Source organism: Parus major, unplaced genomic scaffold, assembly GCF_001522545.3.
Source record: "Parus major isolate Abel unplaced genomic scaffold, Parus_major1.1 Scaffold355, whole genome shotgun sequence".
NCBI lineage: Eukaryota > Metazoa > Chordata > Aves > Passeriformes > Paridae > Parus > Parus major.
This window is the reverse complement of record NW_015379290.1, coordinates 104,283-117,088: the sequence shown is the minus strand read 5'-3', so window position 1 is coordinate 117,088 and position 12,806 is coordinate 104,283. Positions and strand designations below refer to the sequence as shown.

General features: G+C 61.4%; 1 protein-coding gene across 1 annotated transcript in view; it reads left to right on the top strand.

Annotated features, from left to right (window-relative positions):
- SRCIN1 (SRC kinase signaling inhibitor 1) overlaps positions 1 to 12,806 on the top strand; it is a 68,146-nt gene that overhangs the window by 965 nt on the left and 54,375 nt on the right. The window contains exons 3-4 of the mRNA XM_033511580.1: positions 4,908 to 5,129; positions 8,925 to 9,208. Coding sequence (XP_033367471.1) covers positions 4,908 to 5,129; positions 8,925 to 9,208 — 506 coding nt within the window. The remainder of the gene's footprint in view (positions 1 to 4,907; positions 5,130 to 8,924; positions 9,209 to 12,806) is intronic.

Sequence of the window (12,806 nt, the reverse complement as noted above, 5' to 3'; positions counted from 1 at the left end):
GGGGGCTCTGGGGTGGCCTGGGGTGATCCCAGCCCCTCTCAGGGGGCTCTGGAATGACCTGGGGGTGATCCCAGCCCCTCTCAGGGGGCTCTGGGATAACCTGGGGTGATCCCAGCCCCTCTCAGGGGGCTCTGGGGTGACCTGGGGGTGGTCCCAGCCCCTCTCAGGGGGCTCTGGGGTGACCTGGCGATGGTCCCAGCCCCTCACAGGTGGGCACAGATGGCGTGGGCTGCGCCGTGCACGGCTCTGAAGGGAGGAGGAGGAGGAAGAGGAGGAGGAAGAGGAGGGGGAGAAGGTGCAGGGCTGCAGGCAGCTGCTGCTGCCCTCCTTTTGCTTGACTAAACCCCGCTGCCTGGACAGCTTCTGACTGGCGCTGGTGGGAGGCGGCTGGAGGAGGGGGGGACGCGGCCGTGCCCCCCATGTGCCCCTCCTGGGGCAGCAGGGGCCAGCAGGGCTTGCTCAGCGCCCCGAGGGCTGCCACCTACCCCTGCGACAGCGCGGTGGCCTTGTCCTCGTGTCACCCGCAGCGTCCGGAGGTGGGGTGGGACGCGCCCCCAGCCCGGCGGGACCGGCTCGGTGTCGCCGTGCCTTGCGGCCGGGGGGATGTGTCACATGTCCCCGCAGCCTCCCTTGTCCCGTGGCTGCTCAAGCTGACAGCGAATCCTTGCAGGATTTCACCCCGCGTTTCCCATCCCCGAGCACGATTTCCTGCAGCTCGGAGGCCTCAGACGCCGCTCTGAGATATTTTTTTTTTCCCCCAGCATTTCTGATTTTTAACGAGCTGTGACTAACCGGGCTGGCACGGCAGGCGGTGACCAACCACCAACGTGCTACCTGTGCGCTCAGAAATAGGGTCTGTTCTCCACGCCCCCGCCGGGAGCGTTCCCGGCCTCCCCAAGGCCCCCCCGGGACCCCCACCCGGCTTTTCCCGGCCTCTGGCAGTGCCCAGCTCCCGGCAGGAGTCACCCAAATGGGCAGTGCAGCCCAAATCCTGCCTGGAGGATGCGGGATTGGGGCTCGGTGATGCGGATGGAGCTCCGGGATGGGCTCCGAGCCCATCCTGAGGGTGGCAGAGCCAAGATTTGGGCGAGCTGGGTCTCCTGTGCCAAGGATGGGGCTGGGCTGAGCGTGGCTGTGGGATTGTTGTGGTCCCAAATCCTCCGAGGCAGGAAAAATCCCCGTCCCGAGTGCTCCCGAGTGGAATCGAGCTCTTTGGAGCCTTGTGGGGCAGAGGACTGGGAACGCCGTGGGCTTGGCTTGGATCCTTCCCCTCGTGGCTTCTCTCCCGTCCCTCCTGGAGTGGGATTTGGGGTGCCAAAGGCCCCGTGCCCAGCTCTGGGCTTTGCCCTGGCAGCTGCTGGTGGCCACAGGCCAGGCTGAAGGGTCGCAGTCCCCTCTGCTGCTCCTGCCCGTTCCTCCTGTCAGGAAAGTGACGGATTTTGGGAAGGAATTCCTCCCTGCGAGGGTGAGAAGGAGCTGGGATGGAATTTCCAGAGCAGCTGGGGCTGGCTCTGGATCCCTGGAAGTGCCCAAGGCCAGGCTGGACGGGGCTTGGAGCAGCCTGGGAAGGCGGGAGGTGTCCCTGCCATGGCAGGGGTGGCACCGGATGGGATTTAAGGTCCCTTCCCACCCAACCCATCCCAGGATTCGGTGGTTGTGGGGGCCTTGATGTGTTTAGGAACTTCCTCGGTGCTTTATTGAGGGAGCTGATTTTTGGTCTTGGTCCCCTCCAGCCCTTCCTCCCCTTCCTCTTGCCCTTCCTCCTCCTCCTCCTCCTCCCAGCCCTTCCTCACCCCTGCCCAGCTCTGTGGCCTCTCCAGCCAGTCCAGAGAGATCAGAACCAAATCCCAAACCCTGGAATGAGGTCCTGGCTCGTCCTGGAAAATCCTGGGAAAGGCTGGAGCCAGAACCTCCTGATCTTTCCCTGTCCATGTATCCATGGATCCATGGATTTGATCCGTCCATCCATCCATCCATCCATCCATCCATCCATCCGTCCGTCCATCCATCCATCCACCCATCCAGTACTGCCCCACAGCTCAGTCACTGCCCCACAGCTCAGTCACTGCCTCGCACGGAGCCTGCGGGAGCCAAAACCTTGGGAAAACTCCGTCTCCTTTTAATTCCGGCCTGGAATTGACTCCCACGCTGGCTTTGACTCCCTTCCCTCTCAGCACCGCCGCCCGCCACTGGACGCGTGTCACCGTGCCTCAGTTTCCCCCTCCCAAAGGAGATTCCCGGGCTATTCCCATGGCAGCTGCCAGGCCCCGGCTGTGCCGCGGGGGTGGGCGGCACAAAGCGGCTTCTGTCGGAGCCGTGAGGAGCGCGGCCCTGGCCAGCCGCGCCTCTCCTTCATTCTCATCCCGTGTCCCCAAGCTGCTGGCAGCTCCCCAGCCGAGGATGCCAGGGCACGCAGGGCTCTGTCCTCCTCCTCCTCCTCCTCCTCCTCCTCCTCACGGCCGCTCTGCCTGGGCAGGGATGTTTTCCATGCTCCGGCTCAGCCTCCAGCCAGCGAGCCAAGGGCAGAGGGAAGATTTTCCCAGCTCTCCCAGTTGGAATTTGTCCTTCATTCCCTTTGCTCCTCATTTTTCCTTGGCTCTCCCAGTTGCAATTTGTCCTTCCCACCCTCTGCCCCTCGTTTTCCCTTGGCTTCCCGAGGACAGCGGGAAGATTTTCCCGGCTCTCCCAGTTGGAATTTGTCCTTCCCCTCATTCCCTCTGCTCCTCGTTTTTCCTTGGCTTCCCGAGCTTTCCCCGGCTCTCCCAGTTGGAATTTGTCCTTCCCACCCTCTGCCCCTCATTTTTCCTCGGCTTTTTCCTTCCCGCATGGCTCCAAGCGAGCATCCAGGTGTGTCCAGCCAGTTCCCTTGGCACTGGCTTCCCGGGATTTTGGGAGGTGAACTCGTCTCCCGTCTCCATGTGGGCGCGTGGGCGCGATCACACCCGGCGAGGTGGGAAAAAGTGGCGGCTGCTTTTTCCAGGGCCGGCCAGATGGGATTTCTCCCTCAGGTTTGGGTTCTGACAAGTGACATGCAGGATTTATCCGGTGGCTTCGGCGCTTCCAGAGGGAAGGAGCCGCCTGGCAGGGCAGTGTCACCAGGAGATGCCAGCTGGGCCCCTCCGAGCTGCAGCCAGGAGCGGCTTGGGGCGAGCTCCGCGTCCCGGCGCTGCTCCGGAGTGGGAATTAGTGGTTTGCGGGCATGGAGAAGGCGGCGTTCAGGGCTGGGAACGGGCAGGATCCCAGGATTTCACCCGGAGAATCCACGGCGAGCGGGCACGGTGCCCCTGAGCAAAGCCTGGCTCTGTGGGGTCCCGCCTGGGAAGTTCCCGATGGAACAGCGGGGGGGGGGTGCTCGATTTTCCTCCGTTCCGCTGGAATTCGGGAGTGAAAGGCACGGCGGGGAGCCCGCTGCCTGCGGCTGAGCCCGGCCGGGGATCCTTGGGAATGCGGGGGGGAGATGAGGCTGGAGAAGAATTCCCACATCCCAGGGGACATCACGGGGAGGTTTGTCCCCTGCTGGGTGCTCACTGTCCCCTGCGGGTGGCCTTGGCGTCACCTGGCTTTTCCCAGGGGATTTGGTGGCCGCTCCATGAGCCCGGGGGGCGAGGGGAGAGTGGGGAATTTTCGTCCCGGTCGCCGCCACCTTCCGCTGTTGTGTCACTGTGAGAGCGACAAGGACACCCCGCGGTCCCCTCACTTCCACATTCCCGTCCTGGGATGGAGCCTGGCTCTGCCCCGCTCCCGGCATCCCCACAGCCCGCAGGCTTGGCCCAAAACAAGGCTGGAATTCTCTGGGAATTGGCTTGAAGTGGCCAGACCGGGCCAGGGTTGGACCCATCGGGGACACCGGTGTCCTCCGGTGTCACCCGCCTTGTCCCTGCTCCGGGGCACGGGTTTCCGTGGAGAACTTGAGCACCTGGGCAGCTTTTTGGGTTTCAGGGTGGGTCCTGGAAGGCGCTTGGCTATCCCAAAATGATCGGGCATGGAGGTGGCAGAGCCAGGGACAGGTGACAACGGCTCGGACGGTGCCTCCGGGCCACCTGGCGAGGCCGAACCTCCCCTCCCATGGCACCGCCAGGATCTTCCTGATTTTCCCACCTCAAACCAGCCCAGAACCCCCCGATTCCCCCGCACTCCTCCGGCCTGACTCGGGCAGGGCGCGCATCTCCAGGGCCGACTCCGCAGCACCACACGGGTTAAACCCCGCTGCTCAGCGGCTCCCCCCACTCTCCCCACCCCTCCTCCCACCTCCGGGAGCGCGGCAGGGAAGGGGTTAGCGCCGGGCAGGGCTCCGGGTGCCGGCGAGGCTCGCTGGGTGCCGGGCAGTGCGGCAGTGCAGCCTCCGGGAGGAAGCGGGAGCAGCATCCCGCTCTTCCGGCCGCGCTAATGGCCGGGCGCGGGGGAGCCTCATCGCTCCGAGGGGCTTCCACCCTCCCGGCTGCTTCTCTCCCCAAATGCACTCCCCGCTTCCCCTCCCTTCGCCCCTTTTTTGTGCCAGCGCTTTCTCGGCCGATTTTTCACGCTCCGCTGACTGCCGCCGCCGCTTCCCGCGACCCGCGCGGAGCTTTCGCTGCCTCATGAAGATTTATGGGACTGCAGTAATAAACTGTGTTTGAGAGGTTCCTTCGGATGATAAAAACCCCCGCCGAGCCGCTGGCAAAGCGGGGATCCCAGCCGGATCCTGCTCCCGCGGGGCAGCGCCTGCGGCAGCACCGGGGAGGTTTTTGGGGGGGATTTTCCCTGCCCTGACTCTCAGCAGCTCCCCGGGAGCTCCTTCGCCGTTCCCGAGGATTATCACCTTAAAAAAACCCTCGGCTACCCCTGTTTTCCCGGGAAGGACACCATGGCCGTGCCCTGCTAGCAGCCCGGGGCTCCGGCCCCGGCACGGGTGTCACCTCTGCTGGCAGGTGGCGACGATGGGTGGATGAATCGGCAAAGAGAACCGCGTTCCCTCAACCTCCCGCTGCTCGGAGAGGGGCTGGCCAGGATCTACCGCGGCATTCTGGCCGTCGTGGGAGCCCTGCGCCCGGCCAAGGAGCCGCCCGCAGCCCCCGCGGAGCGGAGCGCTGCCCCCTCCATCCCCCCGGAGCCGCTGCCCGGCCGCCGTGGGAGCCGCGCTGCGCCCGCGGGTAAGCCGGGGGACCGTCCCCGTGTGGGGACACGGCCCCGAGGGGTGTCCCGGGGGGCTGGGCTGGGCTGGGCAGCTCGGGCAGGCTCCGGCCAGCGGCTCTGCCACCCCAGTGACCTACTTGGAAACGGCCTCGGGAAGCACTTTCCAGGGATCTGCTTGTGGCCGTGTGGGTACGGCTGGAGGAGGAGAAAAAGAAAAACAAACAAAACTTTGTGGGGGATTTGAGGTGGAATTATCCCCGGGAGGGAAGGATTAACACCCTTTAAAACCCTTTAAAACCCTTTCCTGCAGTCCCTGGCCGGGTTTTCGGGTCCCTTTTCCCGAAGGAGCCCCCACACTGCAGCTGTCGCTTGTTTCCTTGCGGGACCAGCCCTGCCCGCTGCGGGTGACATCTCTGGAGCGCAGGGGTGGCTGACATGAGGCCGGCGCACGTGGCTGGGGTGGTTTTTCCTCCCTCTCGCCTCGCAGGGGATTCACGGATCACAAAATTTGTGATTTTACGGGGTCGGGGCCGCCTCATCCTCGCTGGCTCCGGATGGCGGGGATGGAGCCGGCAGAGGATGCTGCGCAGCCGGGGGTGGGGAGAGCTCCTGGGGGGGATCCAGCTCCTCCCTGACCCTGTTCGCATCATCCCTTTGAGCGGGCGAGCCGAGGAGCTGGCGCGTTCCGCTCCCGGAGCGTGTAATTAGCGAGCGGGGAGCTGCATGCTGATCACCGAGCGGGAGAGGCCGGGAAGGAGCTGGAAACGCGGCCCCAGCCCCGGGATGCTGCAGCGGGGCTGGAGCAGGCACCGGGAGGTGGTGGAGGGGAGCGAACCCCCCTCTCTCACCCCAAAATCGCCGTCCCTGCAGCTTCCTCTGGCTCCAGGTGGGAGAGGAGCTGCAGCTCCTTCCTGCCAGCCCCGGCTCTGCTGCAGCTGCGGCTGGCAGGGAGCTCCTTCATCCCTGGCCCCCGACAATTCCCGTGGGATGAGGGAAATCTGGGAGTTCCGTGGCGCTCAGGACCCGGCATCAACCAGGGATTGTTTTGGTGGGCTCGGAGTTGGGTTTGGTGGCCCCCGGTCCGATCCCCGAGCCCAGAGCAGAATCCTGGCAGCTCCTGGGGGTGCTCCAGAGCTTTTCCAGTGGGCTCCAGGGCTGGGGATGGGTGTTGGGTGCAGTTCCTGCCCAAATTTGGGGTCACGGACGCGGTGCTGGGATGGGCGGCCGAGGCAGGGAAGGAGTTTTCCAGCTGGTGAGGAAGGTGGGGAGAGGAGAGAGGGGCAGCTCCTGGCTGTCCCGGCGGCTCAGGACAAACTGCTCCACCGGGATTTCCCATCCCAGCTGGAATTCGGCAGCCGCTGGGACCTCGGGGCGATGCTCTCGTGGTGTCCCCTCTGCCATCAGGGCCCCCTCGGGTGCCTTCCCCGGGGGAATTTGGGGTGTTGGAGGTGCCACCGTGATCTCCTCGGCGTCACCATGAGCTCCCCAGTGCCACCATGATCTCCTTGGTGCCACCGTGACCTCCTTGGTGCCACCATGATCTCAGTGCCACCATGACTTCCCTGGTGCCACCATAACCTCTGTGGTGCCACCATGACCTCCTTGGTGCCACCATGACTTCCCTGGTGCCACCGTGACCTCTCTGGTGCCGCTGTGATCTCGGTGCCACCGTGTCCTCCCCAGTGCCACCATGATCTCAGTGCCACCGTGACCTCTCCGGTGCCACCATGAGCTCCTCAGTGCCACCGTGAGCTCCTTGGTGCCACCAGGAGCTCCTTGGTGCCTCTGTGACCTCCCCGGTGCCACCGTGAGCTCCTCGGTGCCACCATGAGCTCCTTGGTGCCTCTGTGACCTCCCCAGTGCCACCGTGACCTCCCCGGTGCCACCATGACCTCTCCGATACCCAACAGAGCGAGGCAGGGATGGGATCCTCAGCACTTCCCACATCCCACCTCCGTTTTCTGGGAAAAAGCGGGTGACAACCCGGCCAAGGTCACATTCGGTGCCGGAGCTGTGGGGGACGGGAGCTGCACCGGTGGTTTTTTGGAGGAGGGAAGGCTCTGGGATGTCCCCATGGCGTTTATGGAGCGCGCGATGTCCCCACTGGGCTCGTGGGAGAGCCGCCTGTGCGACCTTGAGAGGAGGAATCGCGTCCGTGGCCCTGGCTGATAGCGCTTTATATCGGTTTGATATCAAACTGACCTGCTGGGCTGATAAATAACTGAGGGAAAAGGGAAAAAAAAACCCCACAAAAACCTTGTCGTGATTTGTTGAACGGGGAGAGGGGAAAAGCAGGAGATGAATTATGGATCAAGGTTAAAAGGGGAGTAGGAGGGGGAGGCGGTGAAGCCCCGCGGAACGAGCTGCGAAATTCATCCGTGGTGGTGGCAACGCCAGGCTGGCACCAGCCCAGAGCCGGGGTAACCCCCAAAGCGGCTTTTTGGGGGGACGTTCACGCTTTTTGGGGTTCTGGAGCTGCCCCGCTGCGGGGTGGGCTCGTGGTGCGGGCACCGAGGCGGTGCCAGGCGTTGGCAGCGTGCGGGGACTTCCAGGCATCCATCGCCGCTCGCGGCTTCCCTGGAAGTCAAATCCCGGCGTGCGCCGAATGAGTTATGAGCCAAAGGACGAGTCCCTGCCGCCTCTCTGAGCCTGGGACCCTCGGTCTGTCCCCTGGGACCGTCGGTCTGTCCCCTGGGACCCTCGGTCTGTCCCCCTGCCCCCTCCCCTGCCTGCCCGGGCTGGGCTGAGCTCCGGGAAGGGCTGGGATGGGGCAGAGCATCCCCGAAATCCCGAGTTTGGTGCTCCCGGGACTGGGATGGGGCTGAGCATCCCGGAATTCCCGGGTTTGGTGATCCCGGGGCTGGGCTGAGCCCCGGGAAGGGCTGGGATGGGGCAGAGCATCCCCGAAATCCCGAGTTTGGTGCTCCCGGGACTGGGATGGGGCTGAGCATCCCGGAATTCCCGGGTTTGGTGCTCCCGGGATTGGAATGGGGCAGAACATCCCAGAGATCCCGGGTTTGGTGCCAGCGGGCCGGGCTGGCCCCTTGGAGCAGAGGCTGTAGGATGGGTGCTGAGCCCCTCACTGGGGTGTCTGAGCCCCTCGCTGGGGTCTCTGGGCCGTGTCTGTGCTGTTTTCAGTCACCCAGAGCTGTTTTGTTCCCGTTTCGATCATGGTGGGGTTTGGTGGGGTCACAGCCCCTGCGCCCCCTCCCCTCGCTGCTCCGCTGTCCCCTCCTCTCCTGCCGCGTGTCCGGGAGCCGCGACAGCGCTGCCACCGCGGGGGGACGAACCCGGCACCGGCCCCCTGCCCCGGGCACCCCACTGAGGGGTGATCCCGCTCCGGGAATCCCTCTGAGGGGTGATCCCGCTCCGGGCACCCCACTGAGGGGTGATCCCACTCCGGGCATCCCTCTGAGGGGTGATCCCGCTCCGGGCATCCCTCTGAGGGGTGATCCCACTCCGGGCACCCGTGTCCCCCCACCTCTGCCCCACGGCTGGGGACCATCCCCCGTTTCTGCCCCATGCCTGGGGTCCGTCCCCCCCTCTGCCCCACGGCTGGGGGACCCTCCCTCGACCCCACTGTGCTCTCCTGGTGCCCGGGGAGATCCCGACGGGACGAGTCCCCCGTCCCTGCCCCATAACTGGGGACCATCCCCCTCCTCCGCCCTATGGCTGGGGGCCACCCTCCCTCCCTGCCCCATAGCTGGGGACCATCCCCCGGCCCTGCCCCATGCCTGGGGCCCGTCCCCGCTGTGCCCCACCGCCGGGGGACCCTCCGGTGACCCCGCTGTGCTCTCCCGCTGCCCGCGCAGATCCCGACAGGACGAGCTCGCACATGATCTCCGCCGACGATGCCGAGTACCCGCGGGAGTACCGCACCCTGGGCAACGGCACCCGCCGCTTCTCCAACGTGGGGCTGGTGCACACCTCGGAGCGCCGGCACACCGTGATCGCCGCGCAGAGCCTGGAGGCGCTCACCGGCCTCCAGAAGAGCGAGATGGAGCGCAAGAGGGACGCCTTCATGGACCACCTGAAGAGCAAATACCCGCAGCACGCCCTGGCGCTGCGCGGGCAGCAGGAGCGACTGCGGGACCAGGTAGGGAGCGATTTCCCGGGATTGCGGGGGGATACGGAGAGGTTCTGGATGCGCGGAGGATGAGGATGGAGGATGGAGGATGATCTGGATGGAGGAGGAGAGGAGGGAGGGGGTGGTGGATGGGCGCTAAGGGCGGGGGTGGGTGCGGCAGTGCCGGGGGAGCGTCCTCCGGGGGTGAGGGATGGAATATTCCAGATGTGAGGAAGAGGATTCTCCAGGTGTGAGGAAGGGAATGTTCCAGAGGTGAGGAATGGAATATTCCAGAGGTGAGGAAGAGCATTCTCCAGGTGTGAGGAATGGAATGTTCCAGAGGTGAAGAAGGGAATATTCCAGATGTGAGGGAAGGAATATTCCAGGTGTGAGGAATGGAATATTCCAGATGTGAGGGATGGAATATTCCAGGTGTGAGGAAGGAAATATTCCAGATGTGAGGAATGGAATATTCCAGGTGTGAGGAAGGAAATATTCCAGATGTGAGGAATGGAATATTCCAGATGTGAGGGATGGAATATTCCAGATGTGAGGGATGGAATATTCCAGATGTGAGGGATGGAATATTCCAGATGTGAGGGATGGAATATTCCAGATGTGAGGAAGGGAATTCTCCAAGTGTGAGGAATAGAACCCCCCAGGTGTGACAAGGAAAACCTTCCAGGTGTGGGAGGAGACCCCACAGGGGAGCCCCCCACCCCTGCCCAGGACTGGGGGTCTCCCAGGTGGATTCCCCCTGCCCCATGGATGGATTCCCCCTGCCCCATGGATGGATCCCCCCTGCCCCATGGATGGATCCCTCCTGCCCCATGGATGGATTCCATCCCGCTGGCTGGGACAGGAGCGGGATGTTTGTCCCTGCAGAGGTGGGGGTGTGACAGCCCTCACAGGGGGGTGACCCCAGCCCAGGGGTGACCCCAAATCCAGGTCCTGGCAGGTTTGGGGCCCCCCCAGCCAGGGGGGTCGGTCTTTTGGCTGTGTCCCCAAGGACCTGTGGGTCCTCAGGGCAGGTGACACCTCTGGTGACACACCTGGTGACACCTCTGGTGGCCTTTGCAGAGCCCCGGGGATGGAATGTTCCAGAAGGGGGTTCCCACCCCTGTTTTGGGGTGTTCTGGGGACCCCAAACCCCCTTGAGGTCAGTCTTGTGTCCACCACGACGTCCTTCAATCGTGTGTCCGCTGTCTGAGGGGCAGGTCACACCTCTGGTGACACCTTTGGTGACACCTGGTGACACCTGCAGAACCCAGGGGATGGAATGTTCCAGAAGGAGGTTCCCACCCCTGTTTTGGGGTGCCCAAATCCCCAGCTCCCCCTGGCCAGGGGAACCTGGAACATCCAGGAAACCTCAGATCAATCCCCAAAAATCCCCAGGGGACACAGGTGACAATCCCCACAAGTGGCGTGGTGGAAGGAAATCCAGCTTTTCCAGGAAAATCACCGGCATCAGAGCTGCTGCCCCCATAAACACCCCCTGAAACCCCAAATTTTGGCCAGGGGACAATAATTGAATTTTTTTTGCCACCACAATTTAGATTTGGAGATGCAACAGGGGCACTTCCAGGCACAGGAAATAAATAGGATTTTCCCCCTAATATCACAAGGGATTTAAAGAATTTATTTTTTTTTTAAATAAGCAGCAGCTCTAAAAAAAAAAAAGAAGAAATAAAATCCAGCTTGGGTTGACTCAGGTCTGATAAGCTGCTGAGAAGTTTTATAGGTGAAGGAAAAATGATTCCCAAATCTGGATTTGGGAATTATCTCCTTTATTCCTGAATCAGTGGGAATGTTGTGGGTGTCTGGGTGCTCCAGCCATACCCAGCTGGGATTTTTGGGCTTGGTTGCAGCTCACTCCCCACCAAAACACCCCAAAATCCTACAAAATCCTATTTTTCCCCCCTCTTTTTCCCCTCCCTTTCTTTTCCTTCATTTCCCCCGCAGGCAGTAACTAAAAACCAGGATCCAGAAATCCTGGAAAGCTCAGGTGCCAACCTTTAAATGACATTGGGATCCAGCTCTGCCTGGAATGTTTGAAACTCGCTTTGCTATTCCAGAGGAATGAGGAAAAGGGATTTCAGAATTCCCAGGCTTTGCTGTTTTATCTGGATTTAAAAAAAAAAAAACAACAAACAAACAAAAAAACCCAACAAATATTGGAGGGAGTTTGAAACTTCAGAGGTGAAAAGGAACATTCCATAAAAGTCAATTTTCCAGCCTGGCAAAAAATCCCTTGGATTTGAGCTCGGGAATGGGAAAGGGAGAGAAATGTTCATTTTAATTATGGGCAGAGCAGGGGGAAATAAAATATCCAGGGGAAAACTGTGGCAAATCTGCCGGGATAATTTAAAATCCAGGTGGGAGAAGGCATTAAATGGGAATTTAAAGGGTAAGGAGAGGAATGGGAATGGGAATGGGAATGGGAATGGGAATGGGAATGGGAATGGGAATGGAAATGGGAATGGGAATGGGAATGGGAATGGGAATGGGAATGGGAATGGGAATAGGATGAGAGGCCACTGGAAATGTTGGCTGTAGGATTTGGGGGTAAATCCTGCCCTGGGAAGGGAAAATCCAGCAGGAGAGGGGTGGGAGGAGATGATTTTTAAGCTGCTTCCCAACCCGAATTGTTCCGTGATTCCGTGGCCGATGCTCTGGGAATGGGATTCGGATGGAGCTGCTCAACACCATGTGGTGTCGAGGGCAGGGAAAGCTGGGAACTGCTGGAAAAATCGGGAATAGTTGGGAAAATCAGGGGAATTTAAGGAAATAATTCTGCGGTTTAAGGAGTCGCTCCGTTCCCCATCCCCGGTTCCTACATCCCGTCGATTCCGGATGCGCTTTTCCACTCGGGCCGGGAAAGTGTGGATTGATGCAGATGGATCATAAATCCCAGGAAAAAAGGGATCCATTTCCCACCCAGAACCAGGGAAAAGCTGCTTTGTGGTTTAACCCCTTCCTCTCCCGGCCTTTCCCATCAGGGTTGAGCCCCAGGGCCCAGCCAGAGCTGAGGATCCCAAAAAAATGAAGTGTCCAAACTCTTGGATTTCAGCCTGTCCTGCTCTGAGGCAGGGAAACAGCAACAAAAATTCCGGGAAAAAGCTGGAGCGGAGCGTTCCGTGCCTGACAGCAGCAGATTTGCAGCTGCCTGGAATAAATCTGGCTCGGGAATAAATCAATGGAAGCTGGGGGAGGGCGTCCGGAGCCACGGGGGGAACGGGGGGAGGAGGGACAGGCAGGGATGGAGGAAAGGATGAGGATGGGGATGAAGGAAGGGATGGAGGCAGGGATGAGGATGGGGATGAAGGAAGGGATGGAGGCAGGGATGAGGATGGGGATGAGGGTTGGGATGAAGGATGGGATAAAGATTGGGATGAAGGTTGGGATGCAGGAAGAGATGAAGGCAGGGATAAAGTTTGGGATGCAGGCAGGGGTGAAGGTTGAGATAAAGTTTGGGATGATAAGCTTGGGATGAAGGAAGGGGTGAGGATTGGGGTGAAGGCTGGGATGAAGGTTGGGATGAAGGTTGGGATGAAAGTTGGGATAAAGTTTGGGATAAAGTTTGGGATGTAGGTTGGGATGAAGGCAGAGATAAAGTTTTGGATGAAGG